This window comes from Phalangium opilio, unplaced genomic scaffold (genome assembly GCF_054372755.1).
Source record: "Phalangium opilio isolate 3A_F unplaced genomic scaffold, DU_Popi_V2 ptg000002l_1, whole genome shotgun sequence".
In the NCBI taxonomy this organism is placed as follows: Eukaryota; Metazoa; Arthropoda; class Arachnida; order Opiliones; family Phalangiidae; genus Phalangium; species Phalangium opilio.
Window position 1 is genome coordinate 3,622,058 of NW_028324144.1, and position 27,382 is coordinate 3,649,439.

Sequence of the window (27,382 nt, forward strand, 5' to 3'; positions counted from 1 at the left end):
GGTTGTTCCAATATGGAACTCAATTTTTTTTTTCGTTGCTCTCACAAAATAACGTTATTTTGCTTAGTGATATTATCGGTTAATTTCTTTAAATTTTTTGTTGAAGACTACATATTTAATGAACATTTGTGATTAATGTTCAAAAAGACACTTTGTGGAAGTTTTATTATTATTATTATTATTTTTTTTGGTTTAAACGAACAGTTCAGGTAAAGTAATATTATACCTTAATTAAAAGAACGGTTTTCTTTTTCTAAATATAAAAGGAATTAATATTAAAATTGAAATAAATGACAATCTTATTACAACTGATAATTAGTACATTTAATTAGAATTAAAAATAATCAAGGACTACTTCGCCATACGCCATTGGTTTAGTGGCGTCTGCTAAATCGATGCTTTTAGGCGCGTGATCGAGTTGGCGGTGGCCTACCTTACCCTTACCTCTCTCTCAGCTTGTGAAAATTCAACCAATCCCGTTCGGGCTAAGTGGTGAGTTGGTGACGTAATTAAATAAAATGGCGGATGGCGCAGTAGTCCTTGATTGTTTTTAAGACCAATTAAATGTACTAATTATCATATTGTAATAAGAGATTTAATTTATTTTAATATTTAATTCCTTTTATATTTAGAAAAAGCAGCCGTTCTTTTAAGGTTTAATTTTTATGTTACGTATACTTTTCCTTTAAGATTTGAGACAAAACCATAACCAATAAGTATTGCTTATATACCTGAGATTCTAACAACAGAAACAACAAATTAAGAAATATATGTTTGTTTTTTTGTTTTTTTCTTTACAATATCTATGATATATATTTATTATTTAGTGGGAAGAATTTTTTTTTTTTTAGTTTTTAGTGATTGTATAGACGTACCCCTACTACTTTTTATTCATTTATTTCTCTAAACAGAAGTGAAGTATTTTTATAACCAGAAGTGCAAAAGGTTGATTTATAAATTTAAGTGGAAAATAAATTGGAAATTTAAAAATAGGCCAAAATTATCAGGGGTAAGTTAGGGAATTTGAAAATAGGCCAAAAAGGTCGGAGAAATCTCAGGGAATTTGAAAATAGGCCAAATAGGTCGGAGAATTCTCAGAGAATTTGAAAATAGGCCAAATAGGTCGGAGAAATCTCAGGGAATTTGAAAATAGGCCAAATAGGTCGGATAATTCTCAGGGAATTTGACAATAGGCAAAAACGTAAGAGAAATCTCAGGGAAATTGAAAATAGGCCAAAAAGGCCGGAGAAAGTCTGGAACTTTAAAAATAGAAAAATAAAAAATGCCGGGCGCTTCTGGTTATAAATTTCATCAAACATCTGCCATATTTTCTAACGAGGATTATTGAGGAAAAGGATATTTAATTATTATTGATGAGTTAACAAATGTGCGTTCCATCATTTAATTTAGACATATCGACCTTCGTTGGTTCGTTCGGGATATGACTTATTTTTACCTTCTCAATATAACAATTTATTTTAATAATTATCTATTATCGATTTAGTTTAATTTCCCCTGTTAATTTTTAATTAGTTTTATTACCACGAAGTTACTGCGAGAATATTTAATATTATATGTTCATTTTTTATTAAATCACAGAAATTCAATAGACGATTATTTAAATTAGTCAATTATCGTTCCGATATCGATTTATCGATTTTTATAATTTTTTCACATATAGAAAGAATTTTTTTTTTTATTTTTAAATTTATAATTTTGAGAATTATTGTTTTTTAGTAATCTTTTTTGGCATTTGTTAGTTACTTAGTTTATTTTAGAAAAACCTCGTCATCGGTGGTATTTTTATTAGTTATTATTTACTTTAATAGTTATAATAATTAGTGTTAATTATAGCCCTAATTTTGATTAAAATTTTAAGGGCTTTTGATTGTTATTTAACGCATTTTTTTTTTAGGTTTTTATTTTATTTTTAACCCCTTTGAACGATCCAAATTCGTTTTAATCCTAGTTAGGCTTAGCTCAGGAATTATAAGTATTAATTAATATATTTGGAAGTTATTTTAAATGATCGAAAATTATAAATTATTTTTATTTCACCATTATCGGTGTCTTTTCCGCGAGCACCGGTGCAAGGCAGTGTAAACATTTCTACAGGGGCTATGGGATTAACAATGGGATGGTTTTCGCCTAAATGTTGGCTTCTCTCTTGAGCGCGGATAGTAATGAGTAATATTTTAATCTAGATAATAATTTAAATTAAAGGGATTGTAGCGTTTAATTTCGATTTAAGTATGGTTTTAATAGTTTTAAATACTTGAAATATTAATATTATTGGGAAATTAAAATGAACGAAAATTCTAAATTCACCATTATCGGTGTCTTTTCCGCGAGCACCGGTGCAAGGCAGTGTAAACATTTCTACAGGGGCTATGGGATTAACAATGGGAGGTTTTCGCCTAAATGCTGGCTTCTCCCTCGAGTGAGAAAACTAAAGAATAATATTTTAATGTTGATAATTATTTAAATTAAAGTGGTAGGAATAGTAGCGATTAATTTCGATTTAAATAAGGTTTTAATAATTTTAAATACTTGAAATATTATTAATATTGGGGAATTAAAATGGTAGAAAATTATAAATAATTTTTCTTCACCCTTATCGGTGTGTTTTCTGCGAGCGCTGGTGCAAGGCAGTGTAAACACTTTTACAGGGGCTATGGGATTAACAATGGGAGGTTTTCGCCTAAATGTTGGCTTTCCTTTCAAGCGGGAAAACCAAAAAATAATATTTTAATGTAGATAATAATTTAAATAAAAGGGATAATAGCTTTTAATTTCGACTTAAATAAGGTTTTAATAAATTTAAATACTTTTAAAGCTGAAAATTGTGGCCAAATAAGTTAGTTTTATTTTAAATCGAAAATATATGGGTAATGGGAAAACACACAGCTAGCCATTAGTGATTACGACAGATCTGTGTCACTGTAGGTTCTAGTCTAATTTTCATCCAGAAGTAAAACGAACTTGAATCAGTTCACTGAATTATAACCCCAAAAAGGAGCTTGATATTATCGTAAAGGGGTTGGTTGTTCCAGTAAATATATATGATAGTCTAAAATATAATTAATCTTGTATAGCTTTGGAAGATACATATGAATGATTGTATGACGCATTTCCTGTTCATTTAATTTATTTATTTTTGATCGCGTAAATATTGATTTAAATTTAATTAATTGGCCTTATTAATTTTTTAAAAAGTTCCCTTAAACCTTAAAAGTCAGTGAGTCCTTCCGTCAGTCAGTCAGTCTTCGGGCCACTCAAAGTTTTTCCCGACAAGTTTATAAAACTCTCTATTATGAGGCGCGTAAAATTCCCGCAATTTCTTAACGACGTCCAATGAGACCTTAGGGTGAGGTCTGCCCTTACTGTCATTCAGGCACCTGGCTAGGGTACCGTTTTTAACTGTACAATAAAATCCCTTTGTTTTATTATAAGCGAAATGCCTCGATTCGATGACCGGTTTGATACCCAGGAAGCTTTCGACTTGACGCATTTCCGTTACGGGGTCTTTGACCATTAGGTCACCGTCGACCACGTGTATATGGGCTCTTGGGAAATATTCTAACCATTGTTGAAAATAGATATAGTACATACCGCTCCGAACGGCTTTGTAGTCAGTGTTTATGGTACCGTCTGATAAAATCACTTGGCGTTCGAACGAAGGTGGTATCTTGACGCGTTTTGCTTTGTTCGCGGCCAGTTGGGCGTAATCCGAGACCAGACGGGTTACCGGGTCCCTAAAGACGTCAATGTTTTGAGTTGGTTAGTGTTGAAGAGTTCAAATAGGCACAATGAAAGCCTCAAGTGTTAGCAAAAATTTATAGATAATAACCCAAAGTATTCTTTATTCATTGAAGTTTTCTCGTGCCGTGTAAAATGAGAAACCCCCTTTTGCCTCTCAGAATAGTGTCGACCCCCTCTGCGTATTTGTAAATTGGTTTGACTTACCTGACAATGAGAAGTAGCTTGATTGAGGCGTTCATGGACTGCACTCTAGGAGGGACTGATTCGGTGGTGAAATAGGCTGGTGTTTTTTCTACCGTTATCTGGTGATGGTACGTGAAGGGCATTTGTCTCCTGTACCAATCCAAACCCAGTCTGTACCTGGTGTTGTTGTTAAAGAAATGCACCTCATCTGCCGCCTTTGAGACGTCCGGGTGAATGTTTAAGTACTCTAAAAGGGCCCTGAAAAGAAGACAATTACCAAATTACCCAATTAACTTTAGTATACCAAAGAAAGGGTTGCCATGGGTCAGGGAAAACCTGGAACAGTCAGGGAATTTGAAAATCGGGCTGATAGGTCAAAGATTTATTCAAGAATTTCAAACAAGTCTTATCTACCTAGTTCCTCCTTTTCGTACACCTATTATGATGCACCCGGGTAATCGTCTTCTGGTTTTATGCACTCTTAACGCCCTTGAGTTTCTCGGTGGGTAGGTGTCCGTTGAGTCTGGTTCAGCCCCCATCTTGGAAGTTAAGCGGTAAGCCGCCTGGTCTGGTCGAAATACGCAAAATGTTGGGTTTTGTTGACTCGTGAACAAATGCAAGGTTGTCGTGCAAATTAAGAGTAAGACCAGGAAGGTGGTGACCATAAACCGACTACGAAGTCGCGGAATGACGCTATGGGGGTAGAAGAGCGATGTCCTCGTCTCGTAGTCCACTGAAGGCATCTTCTAAGGTCATCTGCGGGGTCACGAAACAAATTTGAATTTTTCTGAATTTATATTCGAAAATAATTTTTGTTTCTTCTAATTTTGGACTACATACAGAGTGTTTCTTTATAAGTCTACCACAATTTAAAGGGCACGTGACGTGTTCTTTGGGAAAACCTTCCACTCACCTGAACCCATAGAACGCACCCTTTAATTCATACCAGACTTATCGGCAACACCCTGAGTATTTTTGTTTTCTTTCTTAAATATATTACAGAGTTAAAGATTGACCTAAAAACGTCAACGTTTCGTGAAGCTCTCTAGATATTACGCAATTTTAAAATCGACAACTGTGAATTACTCTAAGCCTAATTTGAATATGAAAAATTGAAAAGCACGGGCCGCCACACTTGAAAGATCTAACGTCTAGACTCCTAGACGTTTTCGCACACGTTTTTCGGTCAATTTCTTAAACTCTACTAAATCACCTTGATCTATTACGAACAAATAGCACCGCAACAAACCGTTTTAACGAAATTTTCCATACAAATTACTACTTATAGTTGAAGCACACTTTTTACGACAGCTATCCATTTAAAACATGACCCACTTTAACCACGTACTAGACACGCGTTTACTGGAATATTGAGCGATTGCCATGTGTTGTTCTCTCTCTCTCACTCGCTGTGAAAACTAACTTATTATTTATAAGTCAAGAATGCTCCACTCCCTGCCTGAAGTGCCCGACGGAAAAATTATCTAGGCTACCTAACCAGGATTAGAAATTTTGTTGTATGCACTACAAAGTGACGAACCACTTAGAGGGGGGTCGACATTATTCCGAAGGTTGAGAGGGGGTCGACATTATTCTTAGATTTGAGAGGAGGTCGACATTATTCTGAGATTCGAGAGGGGGTCGACATTATTCTGAGATTCGAGAGGGGGTCGACATTATTCTGAGATTCGAGAGGGGGTCGACATTATTCTGAGATTCGAGAGGGGGTCGACATTATTCTGAGATTCGAGAGGGGGTCGACATTATTCTGGGATTCGAGAGGGGGTCGACATTATTCTGAGATTCGAGAGGGGGTCGACATTATTCTGAGATTCGAGAGGGGGTCGACATTATTCTGAGATTCGAGAGGGGGTCGACATTATTCTGAGATTCGAGAGGGGGGTCGACATTATTCTGAGATTCGAGAGGGGGGTCGACATTATTCTGAGATTCGAGAGGGGGGTCGACATTATTCTGAGATTCGAGAGGGGGGTCGACATTATTCTGAGATTCGAGAGGGGGTCGACATTATTCTGAGATTCGAGAGGGGGTCGACATTATTCTGAGATTCGAAAGGGGGTCGACATTATTCTGAGATTCGAGAGGGGGTCGACATTATTCTGAGATTCGAGAGGGGGTCGACATTATTCTGAGATTCGAGAGGGGGTCGACATTATTCTGAGATTCGAGAGGGGGTCGACATTATTCTGAGATTCGAGAGGGGGTCGACATTATTCTGAGATTCGAGAGGGGGTCGACATTCTGAGATTCGAAAGGGGGTCGACATTATTCTGAGATTCGAGAGGGGGTCGACATTATTCTGAGATTCGAAAGGGGGTCGACATTATTCTGAGATTCGAGAGGGGGTCGACATTATTCTGAGATTCGAGAGGGGGTCGACATTATTCTGAGGGTAGAGAGAGGGGGTAGACATTCTGAGGGACATAGAAGGGGGTCGACATTCTGAGGTTTCTATCTATCAACTTTGTATATAATTTGCCACAAGCCACACATGATCCTAGTTACGTAAACAGTTTATTCTTTGTTTCAATTCTAACTTACTCTTTCTTGATTTCCGAATGTTGACGTTATATACACGGCGCTAAAAATCTATATACACAAACACATTGAACGCGCTACACGCGCGCACGTTTATTGCACACTTTTTTAATTGCCAGGTATTGCCAGCCAAGAGTCGCTTGGAATTAAATCGTTCCCTATACATAGTAAATACGTCATTTCCCCGCGCGCTAGTCGAGACTGAAACCGGGAAAGCTTTGAGCAGCGCGCGAGAAAGGAGAACCAAGGATAGAGTGAGTGAGGGAGCCGGAGGAGCTCGAGAATTGGGTGAGAGGAGAGGAAGTGGCGGGAAAATTGGAGTTAAATGGAAAGGCGCGCGCCAGGGGAGGATAAATTATTCAGGAAAGCTGACCCGGGGAAACCTGGCAATGCTCGGATCTGCCCGGGTAGGCTTTTGGTGGTCTTATAGCTATAGCTACCTCTAAGGTATATTAAAATTGGAAGGAGATGAAATACTTTTTGGTGTTTGATGGGATTGGGTTAGACCGGACAAAGATCCATCGTTTGGCTGTGTTCTATTTTTCTAATAACAACAAATGAAGATAATTAGGTATAAAATAATCCCGGGTGATTATAACTAATTAGTGCATTTGCACAACGATTGTATAAGTAGATGTCGAGGAGCAGAATGCAGTCATAATATTAGTTATTATATATTTAAAGATAAAATCTTACCAGGGATAGATTTAATTTTAGAAGTAGGAATGGAGAACAGAGTAATCTGGGCGCGCGTCAAAGTCCCGGACCCCCTTCAACGGGACGGGGGGAGGGGGGTATGAAAGAAGAGACGGACGGGTCATAGCCACAGAGGTAAAAAGGAATTACGTATTTTTCGCCCTCCCCGTTAGCAACGTCATCAAAACGTATGGTTTAAGTGAGCCAATAAGATAATTTAAACATTTCGTTACGTGTTGGAGGGAGGGGCTCTATACTGGGTGGTCTATGAGTCGGACTGAAGTATTTACTAATTCCGTTCTCCATTCCTGCTTCTAAAATTAAATCTATCCCTTCTCTTACTTTAACTATCCATGAAGCTGCGCTGTAATTTATAAATAGTCAAACAAGTCCAGTAGATAATCCTGGAGATAAGATCGAGATCTTGAGCTCAGCTCATAACTAATTCTAATATGTTTACTAAATAACTGTTGTAGGTACATAAAATATGATTGGCTAAAGCCTAATTTCAACTCAGCCTCCAATTGTCCGACATCTATTACATCAATATCTCACACAGTCCCTAGTTGCCCCTCTTCATGGTTCTCTCTGTCATGAGACCATCACGAATGTCATCACGAGTGACAAAATAGACCACCATTTTGGGGTCGTCATCTAAAAAAAATATTCTTTCCCCTTTTTGGCTGTTGATGTCGGCTAGGGAATAACCTTTCAAAGGAAAAATATCTCACCCTCTTTAGTTGAATGACATCTTTTAAATAATTAAATATCCAAGCACCGAGGGTTCGAGGTCGACAACGGGGATAAAAGCTTAGCGTTTTATGTCAAGGGCTCTGCAATTTTAAAGAGGACCGGAAGTAATTTTGGCGACTTGAGTGGGTATATGCAGTCAGCTTAAGTGAATACGTTAATTTCATTTGCTAGACTACATTTAACAGTGTACTTTGAAATTAATTAATGTAGGGTGGTATTGGTATTGCAAATGAAAATATAATAAGTGGTTTTTTTATCGATTCTTCTACTAATTATAAGAACATTTCAGTAAATACCTACCAATGATTTTAAAATTAAAATAAATTTCAGTGAAATTTCAAGGATAATTAAAATTTGGTATGCCAGAAAAAAATAATGCATAAGTAGTTGTTTATCAATTCTACTAATTATAAGACCAATTCAGTAAATACCTCCTAATGATTCTAAAATTCAAATTAGTTTGAGTAAGATTTCATGGATAATTTTAAATTTGCACCTCTGACCAATCGCATAACGCCCCTCCCTGCCTTCTTGTTAACAAAATTCCCGTTAATTTTGAAGTTAACACTAATTTTTAATTAAATTAACTTTCTGTGGTGCATATACCATTCCCTTATTATACAGGGTCTGGTGGTATAAATTAAGGGGGATGTTCTTTGGAAAATCAATTTTGAGTCGTCGAAATTTTAACTTCTATCTATGACATTTTGTATGCCACAAGGGACACAGTTTTCGAGTTAAGATTACATCCATAGTATTTTACGGATGACCCCTTAAATTTATTGAAGAAACTGATTAAAAAACAATGATTTCTTCTAATTTAATTAAGGGGTCATCCCTAAAAGACTCAAATAATAACTCGAAAACAGTGACCCGGACATGAGTTTTCCTCCGCGGTCTAACCCGGTTTCTCCTTTCCATCAAAACTTGCAGAAGTTAACGATAATAGTTAGTATAGGGCGCTGTAGGTTAGCTGTGGGGGCATAGGGGCTAGCCACCACCCCTCTATTATTATTATTATTATTATTATTATTATTAAATGTGATTGAAATTACATTTTCCTATCAAAATTGATTTCCCAAAGAACATTCCTTCTTAATTTATGCCGAGGATTTATGCATGCAGACTTATCAGGAACACCCTGTATATTTTTGTGAAATTGACTAAGAAATCACGTGGTTGGTTTTCTCATCCCCTGTAGGGAATATTTATAAGACCACCTTTCAACATCAAGACGTTAGTTTTCTCAACTTACTCTCTTACAGTTACTGATAAGAGAGTCCTGAGTTTTCACTGCGGATTTGTTTCCTCTGGGGGGGGGGGGGTCGCATTTTCCCTTCTTCCTCCTTAGCTGTGTTTCCGTAGCAATAAGTTTTAATCTCGTATCGCCCTTAATTGTTAAATACCAGATTTCCTTTAGTTTCGTTCGCGCCTGTTTTTAATGGATTACGAATTATTTCGACGAGCTAAATATGTTTTCGTTTAATTTAAGAACGATAAGGGTTTCCCCGAGGTTTCCGTTTTAATATGGTTTTTGATTAAAATTGGTCAGCGTCAGATGGGCGTCACTTATATATAAATGATTGGTTATAAGGTGGGTGGTAAATGGAGCCTCTTTTGGGTTAATTTTTTTTTGGTGAAGGTCATAAATAGCAAGGTGACCACTGTTCATATATTTATCATTCTGATATACTCCTTTAATTTCAGGACGATTCCCATATTCTCCAACTAGCTGTTACCCGCGGCGTCGCTCGCATGTAATAGGAACTTCCATTAAAATTATATAAAGAATGGGTAGATTTTACTGATTCGACTAATATTTTTGTATAGCACCCAGGAGCGAAGACACTCGGCGTTGCCCGTCAGCCCCTAGGCTTGCATTTTTTATTACTTTTCACGCGGACATTATTCCATAAAGAAGGGGTTTTAAATTTCTGGCCGCCATTTAAAAAGATGGCAACAAATCGAACCCGAAAGTCCATTCAGCCCTTCTATAATAGGTTAAAGGAAACCAGTGTAGTAAATATTTGTGAAATCGGTTGAAACGCGCGGACTTTGTTGCATAGAGAAGATTTTTTTACATTTCTGGGCGCCATTTATTAAGATGGCTGCGGATTGGAAAAATCTTTCTTAGTACGCGCATAATACTTATGAGTAACGTTCCTGCAAATTTTCAGCCTTCTAGGGCAAGCGGTTTGGGCTGGGCGTCAGTCTGTCAGGACTTTCATTTATATAGATAATAGATAATTTCACGATAATTCCTATTTTCTCCTATAATTTCACGATAATTCCTTCAAACAATACAGGACTGCTAACTTTGAAGCACTATGTAACGTCTTTGTTTTCCACATACCGAATCAATCAATGCTCCATCTTTTCCTTTAATGAAGCAGACGATACTCCTGGCTAACCCCTTTTCAAAAGATTAGACATCCATCACGAAATAGGTTAAATTTTGTGTTTCTGTGCGTTCATCAGAAATTTATCGATGCGTTTTCAAAATGTCCAAATTGCAGGCAATTAAAGGCTTCGATTATTGGCAGTTAAATTCGACCTAAAATGAATGTCCCAATTAATCGAGAATGGATCTTCTCAGGTCGATAGCTAGCTATAGAACAACCCTCGTGTGCCTTTCTCCCCCCCTGGTTTTCTCCCGCCCTTTCCACTAAGTTTCCCGCCATTTATTCGGCCCATTCTCCCCCACCTTTCCCCCACTCTCTCTCTTAGGTTAGCAAGGAACAGTTTAATATACTGTATATCCCTTTCCAGTAATAAATTTTGCCTTTCCCTTGGTAGTGGGCATGCATACACGTCTTGCCAATATACTGTTGCCGGCATTGACAAGCAAGCAAGCAAGCTACCGCTCCGCTCATTAAGAAACTCTTGTTTCCACTCTCAAGTAATTTCCGAAGCGAATCCTATTGATACTCTCAAAACTTAACTTTACCGACGAAATTATGGTTTTCCATTCGAAGTTATCAGTTTTGACTACTTATATTGGTTTGGATTGGTTGTTGGAATTAGTATTGTTGTTGTGGCTATGGTCGAGTCAAGGGGTTTGGTTTATGGGTGTTTATTGAGACACTTATGATATTAGAAGTAGGCCTACTTGGTCATGAAGTCATTTGTTCCTGTAGATAATTAAGAGTCTAGTTAAGATAAGGAAGATACTGAAAGTGGTCGTCAAAAATTAGGGAATTTTGTAGATGCGTACGTAGGTTGAGGATGAGGTCAGAAAACTTAGGTAATCTGGTGTATTAGGTCAGGGATAATGTCAGGGAAAATTTGTGAACTTAGATAATTAGTTCAAAGGTAGAATCAGGGAGAATTTGCAAACGTAGTGAATTTTGTGGATATGTCAGGGAAAATCTGAAAATTTGGGGAATTTGATGGTTACAATTCAGGGATAAATTCAGGTAAAAATCTGTGAACTTAAGATAATTTTGTGGATGGTTCAAAGATAGAATCAGGGAAAGTCTGCAAACGTAGTGAATTGTTTTGGATATATCAGGGAAAATTGCCCATTTGGGGAATTTAATGGATAAAGGTCAGGGAAAGTCTGCAAACTTAGATAATTTTGTTGATAGTTCAAAGATGGAATCTGGGAAATCTTCGAATTTCGGGAATTTTGTATATATATCAGGGAAAATATGCACATTTAGGGAATTTGATGGATAGAAGTCGGGGAAATGATCATGAAAAAGTCTGGTAATATAGTTTATGGTAGAATTACAGATATTTTAAAATTACAGTAATTTAAATAAACGTCAAATTACCCGATCAAATTTTATAGGAAAATAATCTCCATACTATCAAACTGATAACTTTAGATTTATATACTCCCGAATCCGATATGGCAAACCTTAAGATTGTTGTCCATTTAGAAATGGCTGTATATTCCACTTCCACTTCCATTTCCTCTTCTGAAATATTTTAGGCCTATATTCGAAAACTCATTTTAGCAAAAGAGCTGAAGATCAATTTTTGAATGTCTTATATATACAGCCTCGCGGTTTCCTTTTCCAAAAATGAAATCTCTTTTTAAATTTTGTGTCGCGTTCTGAATTAAGTTTATGTATACAAATTTCTCTCTCTCTCTTTCTCGACTGGTCGGGGACAACCTTATGTTAGGTTGTAGATAAGGAAGACTTGGACGAGTGAACGCAGGCCGGCCTGGCTTCGTTGGACCCTTATCTATACGGGGTCTTTAGCGTCACGAACGGTTAGGCCCGTGCGTGAAACTCTAATAGCTTCAACCTCTTTAAAGGCTAATTTATCGGCCTTTCGTCCGTCCGTCCCAATCCCAATCTCCCACCCCCATCATATATTACAGGGTTCATACAAACCTGGAAAAATAAGGGAAATAAACAGTTGACAAAAACCTCAGGGAAATTTTGAATTTTCAGTAAAATTCAGGGAAATCAGGGAAATTGCGTCAAACAGGGGCCGAGTAATTAAGTAAAATGTTCATAAACATAGCCCCCTCCATAGGAAAAGCATTGCACTATAATTTGGAGGCTCATAATTCTGGTTCTACTAGAGGTACGGGGCTACCCTTTGAGTGTGTTATAGTCCTAATTGCCCCCCATCCAACCATACTAAAAACTTGGGGCTACAACAAACGGGGGCCAAGTAATTAAGCAAAATGTTCATAAACATAGCCCCCTCCATAGGAAAAGCATTACACTATACTTTGGAGGCTCTTAACTCTGGTTCTACTGGAGATACGGGGATGTCCTTTGAGTGTGTTATAGTCCTATTTGCCCCCCATCCAACCATACTAAAAACGTAGGGTTACGACAAACAGGGGCCGAGTAATTAAGCAAAATGTTCATAAACAAAGCCCCCTCCACAGGAAAAGTATTACACTATACTTTGGAGGCTCATAACTCTGGTTCTACTGGAGATACGGGGATGTCCTTTGAGTGTGTTATATTCCTATTTGCCCCCCATCCAACCATACTAAAAACGTAGGGTTACGACAAACATGGGCCCAGTAATTAAGTAAAATGTTCATAAACGTGGCCCCCTCCATAGGATTAACATTAGACCCAACTTTGGAGGCTCATAACTCTGGTTTTACTAGAGGTACGGGGATACCCTTTGAGTGTGCTATAGTCCAATTTAATCCCCCCACTCCTTCGTTAACATTTGCTCCATATAGGGAAAATACATGGAAATCTCAGGGAAATTTGTTTTCCAAACGTTGTATGAACCCTGTACTACTGATGCGGGATGCTGCAGCTGGAAAAGATGGAGAAACTTGAATCTTCTGAGGAGAGAAGGATTTTGTAGACTCTGCAGGGATTATTTTGTATATTCTTTGTGGAGTAACGAAAAGACTTACTCTTCTCTAGACTGATATTAAACCTGGATTATTTTAGTGTGATATATGCCTAGTAAAATTTGTGATTAAGATATTCTGTTCTTTCGTACGTGGAATGGACAGGGTGTTTCAAAACATTTTGTTAGGTTGACCGAACTACTTCAGTGGGATTGTTCAATTTTGAGTTGGAAATGTAATTACTTCTATATCAGAAGGGGATAATAGAAGAGTGACACTCTGTATTCTCTTCTCTTAATACTTTAGTTATGTATAACATGATTCTTCCCAGGAGATGGAGCTATTTTTGATTGCTCTCGCGCTCATCAAACTTCAGATGGGTAACTATCGCACTGTGGGGGTGAATTCTATAACTGTTTGGTTGGTACTAAATCCTCAGCAATCAAGTAGACACAAGCCTTGATTGTCTTGACGTGGGACAAAAATTAGCGCTTGCGTTTTTTTGGCAAATAGTTAAGCGCTAATAGAGTATTGCAAAAGTCATGGATCATTTTTGACTCGAAGTCGCCCAAAAAAAAAAACTTGCAGATATTTCAGAAACACCCTGTATATTGACAGGGTTACCATATAGTGCTGGGAAAAGCTGGGATGTTGGGGAATAGAAAATAAAATCGCAACAAAGTCTGGCAATGGATGACCCCTTAATTAAATTATAAATCATTGTTTGAAATCAGCTTCTTAATTAAATTTTGGGGGTCATCCGTAAAATACTCTGGATGTAATCTTAACACGAAAACAGTGTCCTTTGTGGCAAACATAATGTCACAGATAGAAGTTACATTTTCGACGACTCAAAATTGATTTCCCAAAGAACAACCTCCTTAATTTATGGAATGCAGACTTATCAGAAAAAAAACTGTATTTCAAATTTCGTTGTTAAGTACAGGTTTCTGACTTCTAAGTGGGAAATTGAAAATTGAAAATAAATGTAAAAGTCAGGGAATTTTGAATTGAAAAAAATCTTTTTATGGTATCTTTGAATCATTATATATCTCTTCGTGTCTATCTTAAGACTCTACGTCTCCAAGCTTATTTCTCTGAATTTAAATTAAACATTCACTAATAATGAATGATTATAATGTTATGGGGCTGCGAATGATTTATAATTTTGAATATTTAATTCTATAAGACGCTAAACAAAAACTTATGGTTTGCTTTTTAATTGCAATTTTGATCATCTTGATGTTTAAATACGCGAAAAATGAATCGTTGCTTCAATGAACTAATAACCAATTATTCTAATCGTGGAATCATTTAAATCGCGTTATAACAACTTCAAAGAAAATGCTCTTACTTTTTCAATAATTCCAAGTTGACCTTTCCCATTTGCGACTTCTTATTTTCAAATTCAGTATCAATTTTCGTGTTTGAAAGAGAGAGTGAAAGTGAGTGACCAGCGCCGGAGTGTTAGTGAAGAAATTTAGAATAAGATACTGAACGTATTTGGTCGGTATTGAAGTGTTCTAAAAACGGACCGTAAAAATCTTCCCTTATCTTTCTCTTCGCGTCCGTTTCGAGGTCGAAGGTCACGTATAATTAGATACCCAAGTGTCTCCAACACGTTCTCATGTGAACACGAAGTCCCGCGTCTCTGAACTCGTAAAGACTTAACTCATTTGTACTTGACGCATCACTGAAGAGATCTTTAGATGGGTAGGCTCTCTCCAAGACCCAAATGTCTCCAACACAATGTCCCGCGTTCTAGAACTCTTAAAGACTTAACTCATTTGTACTTGAGGCATCACTAAAGAGATCTTAGATAGATGGGTAGATATTCTTCAAGACCCAAATGTTTCCAACACAATGTCCCGCGTCCAGAACTGGTAAAGACTTAAATCATTTGTACTTGAGGCATCACTGAAGACGTCTTAACATCCCATAACACCACATTAGTTGAACATTAACTCAGAAATAAAACTGAACTGTTATAATACCCGAACAACCGAGCAACTAAACGAATTGCTGCGGTTTGCTGCAGTAGCTCCTCAAAATTTCGGCAATGCAATCTCGCGTCGGAGGGGCATGAAACCGGCAACGTTTGATTCCGGCGTACTATCGGAATGATGGCGTTGAGACTAGAGATACGATGGCTCTGCAAGTACAACCATTCCAGGAGAGGAAGAACGTATTCCAAGATGATGCTGGTTGAGTTGGGAAGGGTAGGTGAGGTGAGATGTTGGGGGTTGAAGTATAGCCGTGGTATATACTAGTACGGTTTCGTAACACTTCTTTTTTCTTTTCTGTTGTTTTGAGCAAACCTTTTGAGAATTGCACTATGGGGGGTAAAAATTTTCAAGAACTGTTTGAGCTATAGAAAGGGGAGAAGATGTTGGTGGCGCTTCAATCGCATCGCATCGCGTCGCGTCGCGGCACTGAGGAAAATGGGCGTGATAAGCTAAGAAAGTTTAGGGAGGTGGTGGTTCGATTGCTTTAAGAGTATACCGGGGGTATGAATATATTGGGCGATGTTGTATATTATAGTACGGGTCAAAGGTTAAGGGTCGTAAGTAATATACAGGACGGGGGATTGCACTAGGGCGCCATTATAACTCCAACGCCGGTTTTCCCGTTTTGAACTAGAATCATGCTAGAGAAAGAGATGAATATACACTCTCTCTCTCGCGTCTTTGGGTTGGTTCTGTCCAATTTTCTAGGGGATATTTCCTCTTGCAGAGTATAGGGGAAGAATTTTTCCCGCTTTAGTCCAGAAAGGGGGTGGGTGTGGGAGGGACGAAAATGATAACCTACCGCTCTCTCTCTCTCTCTCTCTCTCTCTCTCTCTCTCTTCCGGTTAGGGTTAAAAATATAGAAGGAAAAAAGAGGAAATAACTCTGTATGGAAGGAGAATTTTTCCTCCTGGAACTGTTAAGGGACAATGGGACGGAAGGTTTGGATATTTTAAGACGTCGTTGGAGCTCGATTTTAAAAGGCGTGTGGATGGGAATTGGTGCGCTGTTGTCATTGGTTGAGACGCGAAACCAGGCTAGGATAAGGAAAGGAGAAGAACCAACCAATCCCGTTGTCATGGTAACGGAGAAACGCCCCGCGGAGAAGACCGATTTTAAGGAGAGAGGGGATGACTACAGATTATTTTCCTTCTCTCTCTCTCTCTCTCGCTCTCTCCCTCTCTCTCTCTATGAAAATTTTGTCATCGTTGCTTTTTGGAGGAACTTTGAAAGTTTTCTATCGTGTTGGGGTTTTTTCTTCTTTAGTATCTGGTCGCATTAGAGTTAAGGAAATGGTTTTACTCGATTGAAAATATTTTTTAAAACCTCACTGGTTTCATAGGGTGTTACAAAAAAGGAGTCGAACCCCTTGCCATTAAGCATGTTAAGTACGTCCCAACTCTACACCAGTAACATTTTAGCTTTATGATTAACCCGTAATTATGCATACTTTTATTAAATTATAAAGTTATAAAAAAAATAAATTATGTTTAGGCCTAGTTATCTAATCTATACCGTTCCCAGTTTTCAGTCCCTCAAAACCCTCGGGTAAACACGGGTATAGGTATACATAGAAATCTTTTACTTGGAATATTTAAGAGGCCATAGACTCCATGCTAATATCTGATTGAAGCTTAAAACCTTGTTTAAAAAGCCCGCTCGTCCTTCTTCGCCGATCAATGGCTATTCACTTGCATCCAATACGTTCGACCCTAGGAAATAAATCTTGTTTACATGCGCATTCGCGTATAGGTCTCGAGAGTCGCGGCATGGGTCGCTACCTACGTCAATGTCACGTGGTTTCAAAGTTCATGATGCATGACGTCAAGGGTGATAGGTTCCTCCCCTTTAGTTCAAGAAGAAAGGCTCAGAAAATGACCGGTTAAATATTCCAAGTGAAAGAAATCTATGTATTCCTGCTAGTAAAGATTACTAAGTGACACATAGACTATTGCAGACTTATTTTCCCTAAAAATCGTCAACTGATAACTATAACGGTTATGGCTCTAATCAAAGTAAAGTAAAGTAAAGTAAAAAAAAAAAAAAAAAAAATACCCTTTCTTAAGTACCCAAGCCTTTATTGGAGATAAAAACTGTTATTCCATCCAAGATTATTTCATACTCTTTTAGTTTTGGAATGATATGCCTCTTAACTTCATTAGCACCAAACGCCTACCTTCATAGTAGATGCAATTTTTTTTAGTAATTATTAATATTTTAAAAGAAAGAAATTGAGTTTTTTGAAACATATATTGGAACCGTCGTAATACCAGACAAAATGGCTAGTTTTACCGAAGTCATGTATGAACATGAAAACCCTGTGAGGCTTTATACTGAGACTGAATTTCGAGAAGCAGTTAAAGAAGCTCTGGTCGCAGCCCATCCGTTTTGGAGTGGTGTTCAACGCTTTTTAGACTGGGCCAGAGATATATTTGCTGAACGTCTCAAGCAAATGTTGATGACAGCGCCGGAGGTCAGTCGATGGGCGATTAGAATTTCTTGCACCGTGACTGATTTCGTCTTCACCGTGTTGACACTTTTTGTCAACTCCTTAAGAATTGTGTTTTCGGCGCCCGGTGTTTGGAAATTAGCTCACCAGGCCTCTCTTAAGGCATGGAATGACAACGAAGAGAGGGGTGTACTTGTTCAAGCTTACGCCTATGGAAAGAAAATGGCCGCCTATTTCTTGGAGATTGCTAAACAATGCCTAGAAAAGGCTATTCGAGCTAAGGGACTCGAATTGTCACCCGAAGAAAAAGATCAAATATCTGCGTTGTTGGACACTATAGGAGACGCGAAATGAGATATACTTGCCCTTTAACTTAAAGGAAAAGTATAGGTAACATTACATTACATTATGCCTTAAAAGAAAGGCCTTTTTCTAAATATAAAATTAAAAATATTAAAAAAAATTATTAGCAGTTAGTCTTAAAAATTGGGACTACTGTGCAGCCATTGGTTTAGTGCCGTCTGCTAACATGAACCTGTACCTTACCCTTACCTTTCTCAGCCTGTGAGAATTCAACCATACCCGTTTGGGGTAAGAGGTTCGATTTAGCAGACGCCACTAAACCAGTTTCGGAGGGCGCAGTAGTCCTTGATTGTTTTTAAGATTTAATTAAATGCTAATTATTTTGTGATAAAATATATATCAGTTATTTTTCTTTAATAGTTTTACTTCTATATTTAGAAAAAGGCAGTTCTTTTAAACTATAATATTATGTTACCTCGACATTTTCCTTTAAATTTTGATCAAAGTTACCATATTTCAATAATAATTATAAAAAGCTTTTATTTGTATCAATTATTAAGGGGTTAGCTTATTTACAATGATGTCCATAAAATTTTTACTTTCAAATTATGCTAATCAGTTTGTGAATTAAAAATAATAATTATAATAAATAAAGTATAACTTAATTGTTAAAACAGGTGAAGCTATAGATTCAATAATTCAATAAAAAAAGTTGCATTGAAGCTTATGTTTCATTATTTCAACTCGGAATACGATTGCCATCTCTAAAGGCCACTTCAGAGTAGACTAAAATCGAACGGTCGCGTCGGTGAAGTCGCCTTTCACCCTTATTTCAGGGCGAGTTACCGAAGATATTTATTTAGGTTTGAATCTCAGGTAGATAAATAATACCCACATGGCTAAAAACAATCAAAGGTAGTTTATTTATTTATTCGTCTAGTGAATGGTAAATGTTACTGGTCTAGAATGGAACTTGTGTAATACGGGTTAATCATGTCTATGGGTTCAACTTAGTTCCAACCTTGAGAAGAACTCAAAATGTATCAAAACCGTTTCTAAAAATTAGCCTTAATTTCACTGCTGTTACAAATTAATGTCAATCATGCAATTCGAAATATCGAATTCGAAAATTGACGAATTGTGGTTGTGTAGATCACAAAGAACAACAAACAAACAAACTAACCAACCTAAAATACATATACAGGGTGTTTCTGATAAGTCTTGTGGCATAAATTAAGGGGGATGTTCTTTGGGAAAACAATTTTGAGTCTAAAATGTAACTTCTATCTCCATTTTGTCACAAGGGTCACTGTTTTCAAGTTAAGATTGTCCAGAGTATTTTAACGGATGACCCCTTTAACTTTAATTAACTGATTTAGACAATGATTTCTAATTTAATTAAGGGGTCATCCCTAAAACACTCATCAAATCATAACTCGAAAACAGTGGCCCAGATGACAAAGCGGAGATGCATATAAGATGCCTGCTTGTTACAAAATATCTCTTTGACCTATACTTAAAGATAGTATGCTAGCTAAGTTTGTGATACAATTGAATAGTTACCAATTTAAGACCGCTATCATAGCGACCTCTTCTTTTCTCTTTCTCAATGCATCATGGTCAAAGTTGCGGATAAACCTTAGCCCTTACCAAAGAATAAGTGTATATAGGAGGCAGGGAACCACTCCTTACCTTACCTACCGTCCTTAGAACCGGTAGATTGAAGTGTACAGGGTGTTCCAAAAGAGAGGGTTACTAATTATAGGACCGAAGTACAGTACAGTGGGGTGGTTCTATGGGAAATTAATTTCGAGGCGAAAATGTATTGTAACTTCTATTACATTTTGCGACCCAAATGGATACCGTTTACAAGTTATGATTGGAGTTATTCAGGGAGGGCCCCTTAATTAAAATTAGCATTGTCTTTCAGTTTCTCAAACCTTTTCAAAAGATACAACCTTTGACACAACTAGATGGGCCAACAAGTTGAATGTGCAAAAATTGGACATTGAGCAATTTTAAAATTTGGTTAACCTACTTGTCCAACTTCTGTTCACACGACCAACTCAAGTTGCATCATCTAAATGACTCAAAAAGTGGCCTTCACTTAAATTTAAGGGGTCATCCATTAAACACGTCAATCGTAACCCATAGGGCAAAATATGTCATAGAAGTTTACATACATTTTCTTCTCAGAATTGATTACCCATAGCTGTACTTCCGTCTGACCACCCTGTATACTTACACAAAGGGGGTCCCTGAGTCTCTCTTCGAACCCCAATTGGCACTGTGTACTTTTCCCCACGAAGCGAAACTAGGTTGAAAAGTAGGTGGGAGGGTGGGGGAGACACCCCCAAAACCCAATCCAAGCCCGGTTCTTTCCCTTGTACAAAGTCCTTTGTAAATAGGGGGGCCCAATTAACGTTATAACCGGAGAAGCGGTATTGTCTCCCATTTCCTCGTTTTGTAGACACTTAAATGCACCCTCACTCCCTTATTATTACTGGAATTTCGAGAGAAGTTTGGACCCTCCACCCCTCCCTCCCCCATTCACCCCTTATTTCAAATCCAGCTCTACCAATTCAGCTGTTAAATGGGGAAACTTGGGACGACGCAAAGCGGCTGGCTGAAGTATGGTTGGACCAACGGTGTGCTTCAGAAATATATTAAAATGACGTTAATGTAGTGTGCGAGGTCTAACTGATCACTTTGTGGCTAGAACTATCTCTCTACGATTGACCTACGATGTTTGAACTATAGTTTTAGTTAAGGAAGCTGATATTCTTAAGGCCTGTTCAGACGATACAACTTTTTGACTCATTTAGGTGAGTCAACTTGAGTTAACTAGTTGGATCGTGTGAATTATCAGAAGTTGGATAAGTTGAATCGTCAAATTATAATTTGATCACTGATCAGTTTTTTCTCACTCAACTTTTTGACCCATCTAGTTGAGTCAAAAGAAATGTTGTATCGTCTCAAAAGGCCTTAAGAAAGGTTAGCTATTAACATCTTATCGGCCACTTGAAAGGGGCAGACTGATAAGTTTCTAAAACTTGCCGTCTAGTAGTCCGTAAATATTTCGACTTATCACAACTGTTCATGAATTTCAAAAAAAAAAAACACGATTAGCACTTACTTGGCTCTCAGTTTGCCACCGACAGTCCGACACTGCCATCTCTCGACCTAAACTGATACTACACCACGTCATACAAAAATTCTGCCCTGAATCTTAAAGTTATAGCAGGGATAGATGTAATTTTCGAAGTAGGAATGGAGAACGGTTAGTATTTACGTAAGTCCGACTCATAGCCCAGTGTAGAGCCCCTCCCTCCAACACGTAAAGAAAAGTTTAAATTATCTTATTGACTCACCTAAACTACGTTTTGATGACGTTGCTGACGGGGACGGCGAAAAATACGTAATTTTTCCTTTTTACCTCTGTCGCTATGACCCGTCCGTCTCTTCTTTCTTACCCCCCCCCCGTCCCGGGGAAGGGGGTCCGGGACTTTGACACGCGCCCTGAATACTTACTATGTTCTCCATTCCTACTTCTAAAATTAAATCTATCCCTGGTTATAGACTTAATATACAGTTTTAACTTGAGAATTTGCTTAATTAATGTATCATTCAATTTAAAAATACGACATTATAAATTTTAAGCGCCCCCATGGTAATGTTTTTTTTTTTTAATGAAACAAAACAGTTTTAAAATTTTCGTGTCTGTATTCTTTTAGAAAAAAGACGTTTTAATTTATGAATTTTCTGGAAGTCATATTGTTGTTTATCACTTCGCGTTTTATTTGCTTCTGATTTACCGTTAGATATTGAAGATTCCGAGACGGGCGTTATTTAGATTTCGGATTTGCTCCCAAATTGCGCTCAGTGCTATGCTGCGCTGCGCGTAGGCGTAAAAGCGGAACGCCGCGTTTGCCTTTGCCTTGTTCGCATTATATTCTATGTTTACGTAACCTTGCTAGCCTTAAGATAGAACTTACCAATTTAGAAAAGGATGGGGGAAAATTCCCTATATCTAAAACTCTTGTTTGTCCACCCTACCATCCCGAATAAGCTTACAAAGCTGTGTTCTTAAAGGCCGACTTCCAGCAGCGAAAAGGGTTCTAGCGAACTGAAAACCGAGCATCGAGACTAACAATGGAGTATAACCATGCCGATTTTCGAATCCCCGCTGGATCAAAAGTTGAAATTGTTCTCGCTAACTGAAAGCCGTGCAATGTGGTGGTTCTAGCGAACTGAAGATGAACAATAGAAATCCTTTTAAATTTATTTCCTCTCGAATTTTTTTACCTTTCCCCTGAAGCAAATTCTCTATTGCGTATCTTCAGTTCGCTAGAACCACATTGCACGGTTTTCAGTTAGCTAGAACCCTTCTTTTACCCCAGCGGGGATTCTAAAATCGGCACGGTTATACTCCATTGCTAGTCTTGATGCTCGGTTTTCAGTTTGCTAGAACTCTTTTCGATGGAAGTCGGCCTTTAATAATATGGCATATAAGTGTCTGTTTCTTCTTTCGTCTATGCCTTGGGTTAATTCGTCTCGAGTATGACATGACGTGGACGGACTTATATAGCCAATTACTACGGTTCCCTCTGATCCTTTCCGCCGCCATAGGAGATTGTCAGGGTTCCCTCGACCCACCCTGTGTTCGCCAGACGTCAATTAATACGGATGTGTTATAGGGTGAGCTTACGTAACACTCTTGAAATCATTATTTTACCCCAAAGAAAACCAGAGTTTTCTATTATGGGAAAAGGGGTCTTTCTAACGATGAAAGTCATATATTGTATGAAGAATAAATACAGCTACTAGGAATCATTATGGCAGCCCCATTTATCCCATGTTAATATCTACGCAGGTTTTGTAGGCCGGGCTTAGAGAACTTACTTCAATCTTGACTTGAAAACAGTACTGGCCCGAACTGCGAACTGTCATAGAAGCTACATTTTTGGCTCAAAATCATCCAATTAATTATGGTAGACTTATACAGGGCCAGCCAGATTAAGAGGGGCGCGAGGGGGCACTGCCCCCCAGGAACTCGCAAGTATTGTTGGGGCGCATTGAGTTAAACTATTCCCCATGCACTACCATTATTTGCTGTTCCTTTTTTTACCCCGGTTTAAGGGGGCCCATACTATCTCGCCCCCCCGGGTGCAAAAATTGCTTAATTCGGCCATGACCCTATATATATATATAATACTCGGGTGGTATTTGATTAAATTCGCTTATTATTAGTCTCTCTTCATTCATCAACTAATTGTGAATACGCGATGCAGGGATAAGGAACTTACACGCCTTAGAAGTCCAAGGATAATTAATAAAAATTGGATCGGATTAAAACGGCTCCTTCGATAAACACTCATTAATTAGGGATGCAGCAACTTCCTCCCCCCTTCGTACTCCTCCTCATATCTCTCTCTCTCTCTCTCCTGGGAAGAGGAGAGGGAAAGATGAGATGGGGGGGAGGACTCTTCATTAACCCGATTATGACCATGTCAAACTCGTCGCTCCGATGAGTGAAAACGCTGGCCGAAATTCTATCCGAATTTAGAAACTGTTTAGCCAACTTTCATCTTCTTGTTATTGTTGTCTTCAAATACCCTACTAACTAAATCTATTGGGAATTTGATCTATCTGGAATGCATACGGCTAATTGGAATCATTGCGTAGCCATGCATATTCGCAACGTATCTAGGCGGATTTTGGTGATGGGAAGGGCTATAATAATCTTTATGTATGACGAGTTTTACCAATAGCGTCTCGCTGTGCTCTGCACCTTACGTTCTTGGATATTAAATGGAGTTGTTACCAACTAACCAATGAAGTCACAGTTAGAAAGACGTCAGAATTATTGGGCGTGACTGAATGTAAGTTCTCAAGACCGGCCCACAAAACTCGCATAGAAATGGAATTGGGATATATGGGGAAAAATTATTACTATTGGCTGTATGCATTCCTGGATCTGTCCAACAGGCAGTTAAGTAGGTCAAGTAATTTAGAATCTGTGCGGCCAATCTGTGACCTTTGTGGTCTAAAGGCTGTATCTATGACCGATTGATTAATAAATGTCCAGTCCACTTTGCTTAAGAAGCTGAAAAGATTTCTGTTTTGACGTTACTCTTAAGAAATATAGTATTTGCTAAGGAAGATTTTTATACAATCCGCGGCCATATTGGAAAATGGCGGACAGAAGTGGAACAAAAACTTGATTTTACTGCTGATCAACTATACTGTCATTAAGTATGGTTCATTTTAACCATTTTGAAAGTATCCATAATCTTGTTTTTCCAAAATGTGTTGATAGGAAAATAATTGAGATTTTACAAAAATAAAATCTTAGCTCTGAAACTGAAGTTTTAAAGCTTAAAATCTTCGATAGGAAATTATTACCTCATTAATCATTTATCAGCTTTGTAACCCTGGAACAACTAAAATGCCGATAAGGGGTCGTAGTTCAAACCCGGATTATTTCTCTTTTTATTTGTTTTTACTTCCCATTTCTCCGGAAGCTTTTCTCGGAAGGATTTAACGAGACACACGCTTCTTTTTTTTGGTATACTTCCGTCTCTATTGAAGGATTATTTTTTCTCTTCCGTTAGGGTTAGCTATAGCTGTCGATTTGGTGGGGGTCCCCCAATTTTTTTTCTTTTCCTTCTTTTTGAGAGCTCCATGTGCGGATGAAAGCTGAATGGACCGAGGGAAGCGAGCGAGTGAGCGAGGGCATAAAGCCCAAGTATTGTAGCGTCCATAGTAGTAAAAGGACAGGTCTACTCCCCCGCAGTCCTGTACCGTAGCGTACCGGAAAAGGTACATCTCTAGCATCTTTCCATCCCCTCTCTTTCTCTTTCTACTCCATCTCTACAGATGCGTTATTTTAAGGGGTTGGATATTTTCCCCCATTGATTTAGTTTCTATTTTTTTTTAATTCTAAAGGCCCGTTCAGACTGAATTATAATCTTAACTTCACTGTCTTCACATCGGTGAATTATAGCTTTTCTCGCTTAATTAGACACGTGACAATTAAGCGACTACGTAAAAGATTCGTGCACGGGTTTGTTTGAAAACAAGTTTTCAGTTTCGTTGGTCAGTGAGTGCCGAGATGGCGCCACCTCGTTAGCCCCTTTTTCTTTAGCCATAGCTCACTCTATCAAGCCTTACTGACGCGTGGGCTATACGCTTTAGCAGACGATATATGAGAAGTTTAAGGATTCTTGGCGCGGTATTTGAATTCATTTTGGAATTGATGAGCAGCTATTTTAGTATTAAAAAGTCTTGGTTCAAAAAATCACACCATATACCCGACTCGTTTTAAGTTGTGAGCTCCAGATGGCTCCTGAACAGGGAAATGAACTCACAGACTCGGCTCAAACGAAATTAACATGGCGTAGTCTGAATGGGCCTTGAGATATATATGCTTCCTTTTAGCCTTATGTGTACCTGATAAGATCCATTGAAACATCCATTTTGCTTGAGGCATTAATAGCCCAAAAAACAAAAACAGGAAGTGTACAATCCCTCAACATCCTTTCTTCCCCATCCTCTCTTGATCCCGGTGTAGGCACGACCTTATCTTCCGGGAACATTTTTACTGAATCCCCAGCTCTTTCTCAATCTCATCATGAACCATTTCGGCATATTATCAGTAAAGGTTTGTTTATTTTTGCAATTCCCAGTTATGGACTTAACTGAAAGTAGGTAAAAGAAATAGCTCTGACTTTATAACGGAATACCCTCTCTGCACGGGGGTAGCTCAACCGCTTGCTCTAAACATCTCGACAACTGATAAGCAATTCGGTGTAAACATTTCCACGAAGGATATGTTAAGGCTTTTAGAAAGGAAACGAAACGAGGGTTTGAAAACGTGTTTAATTTCATATTTCCTCGGATCAGATTTGAACTGAGGTCTTGAGGATTTCCAGGAAACGGTACGGTTCCCCAAAAATACCTGACTATCCTAGATAAAATTAACACTACCTGTTTTGAAACTACAAGACTAATTTCCGAATTATAATTTAATTGCCAGCCAACGAGTTAATAATAAAATGAAAGGTTAAATCCTTAATTCAAGTGTTTGCACTTTTGGAAGAGTGGGCAGCCAATAGAAAATTAGAGAGTTAGCGTGGGTCGTTAGTCACATGACCTTTTTATATAATTAATAGATTTTTACTTGATTCAATATTAAGATTGAAATATTTTCTTAATGTACCAAATATTACGTTAGATATGTCAGAAAGGTATTTGGTCACCTCAGAACAACATCTTCGCGCTACCGGAAGTTGATATTAGTTCCCTGTGACGTAGGAGGTGAAAAGAAACAACATAGTAACTAAGGCTTAAGTTTAGCCCTAATCTTAGGCTTAATGTTTTTGCTAAGCCTAGTTTGAAACTTTAAATGGAAACTAACCAACCTCTTACGTAAGTGGAAGAAATAATTCAAACGCATTTCGAATTATCACAATCTATTTTTGAGTAAACCGTGCTTTTAAATTACTTCAACAAAATTGTATCCGGTGGAATTTCAACAGATATCAACGAAATTCATCTAAATACACCCTAGCTCATTAAATTGGATTTAGAAAATAGGCTTTATAACCCTTTAACCAGTTCCAAACTTAGAAGAATTAAAAACTTATACAATCAAACGAAACTCCCCCATCATTGTTTATACACTCCAAAACCCTAGCTAGATCTATAGTATATATTGATATCAAGCACCACTTACCTTTGTTTGAAATTTGTGTCGAACGCTGTCCCTCTTGATGGTGTTGCAGCCTGCAGTTTTCGTTTCTCGGCAGACATGACTTGTCCTACTTGTTCCGTTTCCTTAAGATCTCTTTCCTCGGGTGTTCTCGATCTCAGACCTTGTTGGTCTAAGTACCCAAGCATATACCTTCCTTCTCTCTACAGATGAGAAGAAATTGTGGCGCGTGTGATGTAAAAAGGCGCGAAAATCCAAGGATGGCGCGTGGAAGCCCAAGAGGAAAAGAGAGAGAGAGAGAGAAAGGATGGAAGGAAAGAGAGGAAGGAGAGAAGGTCATATCCGGTTTCCAACTTTGCTTAGTTTTTCTTTCTACCCACCACTAACTGGCAACGATGACTCAGCGAAACGTGCTCTCGGTTCCTATTTCCAGAACGACACCGTCGCGGTATACCACCATCCTTCTCTCTCTCTTCTTTTCTACTGGTTTCGTCTATTCTGCGGGAAACATGTAGACAAGGTTCTATATTGTATTACTGTTGGGGTGGTCGCCGACAAAGCGCGGGAAGCATTCACTTCACCATTCCCAATCTCATCTTCGGGGAAGAAAGGATGCTGGGACCACCCGATGGGAACATTGCATCCTGCATCCTCGTGCCTGCACTACCCGCACC

At 38.1% G+C, this 27,382-nt stretch overlaps 1 protein-coding gene across 4 annotated transcripts; it reads right to left on the reverse strand.

The window, feature by feature from the left end:
• Nucleotides 1-2,525: 2,525 nt before the first annotated feature.
• Nucleotides 2,526-27,382, reverse strand: LOC149718337 (heparan sulfate glucosamine 3-O-sulfotransferase 1-like). 4 transcript variants are annotated; one of them, XM_089841454.1, is made up of 5 exons: nucleotides 27,089-27,382; nucleotides 26,733-26,911; nucleotides 4,360-4,701; nucleotides 3,967-4,203; nucleotides 2,526-3,755 (listed from the first exon to the last, which is right to left on the reverse strand). In XM_089841454.1, exons 3-5 carry the CDS (start codon nucleotides 4,686-4,688, stop codon nucleotides 3,260-3,262), a joined length of 1,062 nt encoding a protein of 353 aa, XP_089697580.1. In that variant the 5' UTR covers nucleotides 4,689-4,701; nucleotides 26,733-26,911; nucleotides 27,089-27,382; the 3' UTR covers nucleotides 2,526-3,259. The 4 variants fall into 4 exon arrangements, with proteins under 4 accessions (XP_089697580.1, XP_089697546.1, XP_089697510.1 ...); XM_089841420.1 differs by having other exon boundaries at nucleotides 26,733-27,382; XM_089841384.1 differs by lacking the exons at nucleotides 26,733-26,911; nucleotides 27,089-27,382 and adding an exon at nucleotides 14,592-16,072.

Coding starts and splice junctions, on each gene's coding strand:
- LOC149718337 (XM_089841454.1), bottom strand. CDS start 4,688: ATGCCTTCAGTGGACTACGAGACGAGGACATCGCTCTTCTACCCCCAT. Junction 4,204..4,359: donor GTACGAAAAGGAGGAACTAG/GTAGATAAGACT, acceptor TCTTCTTTTCAG/GGCCCTTTTAGAGTACTTAA. Junction 3,756..3,966: donor AAGCTACTTCTCATTGTCAG/GTAAGTCAAACC, acceptor TGACGTCTTTAG/GGACCCGGTAACCCGTCTGG.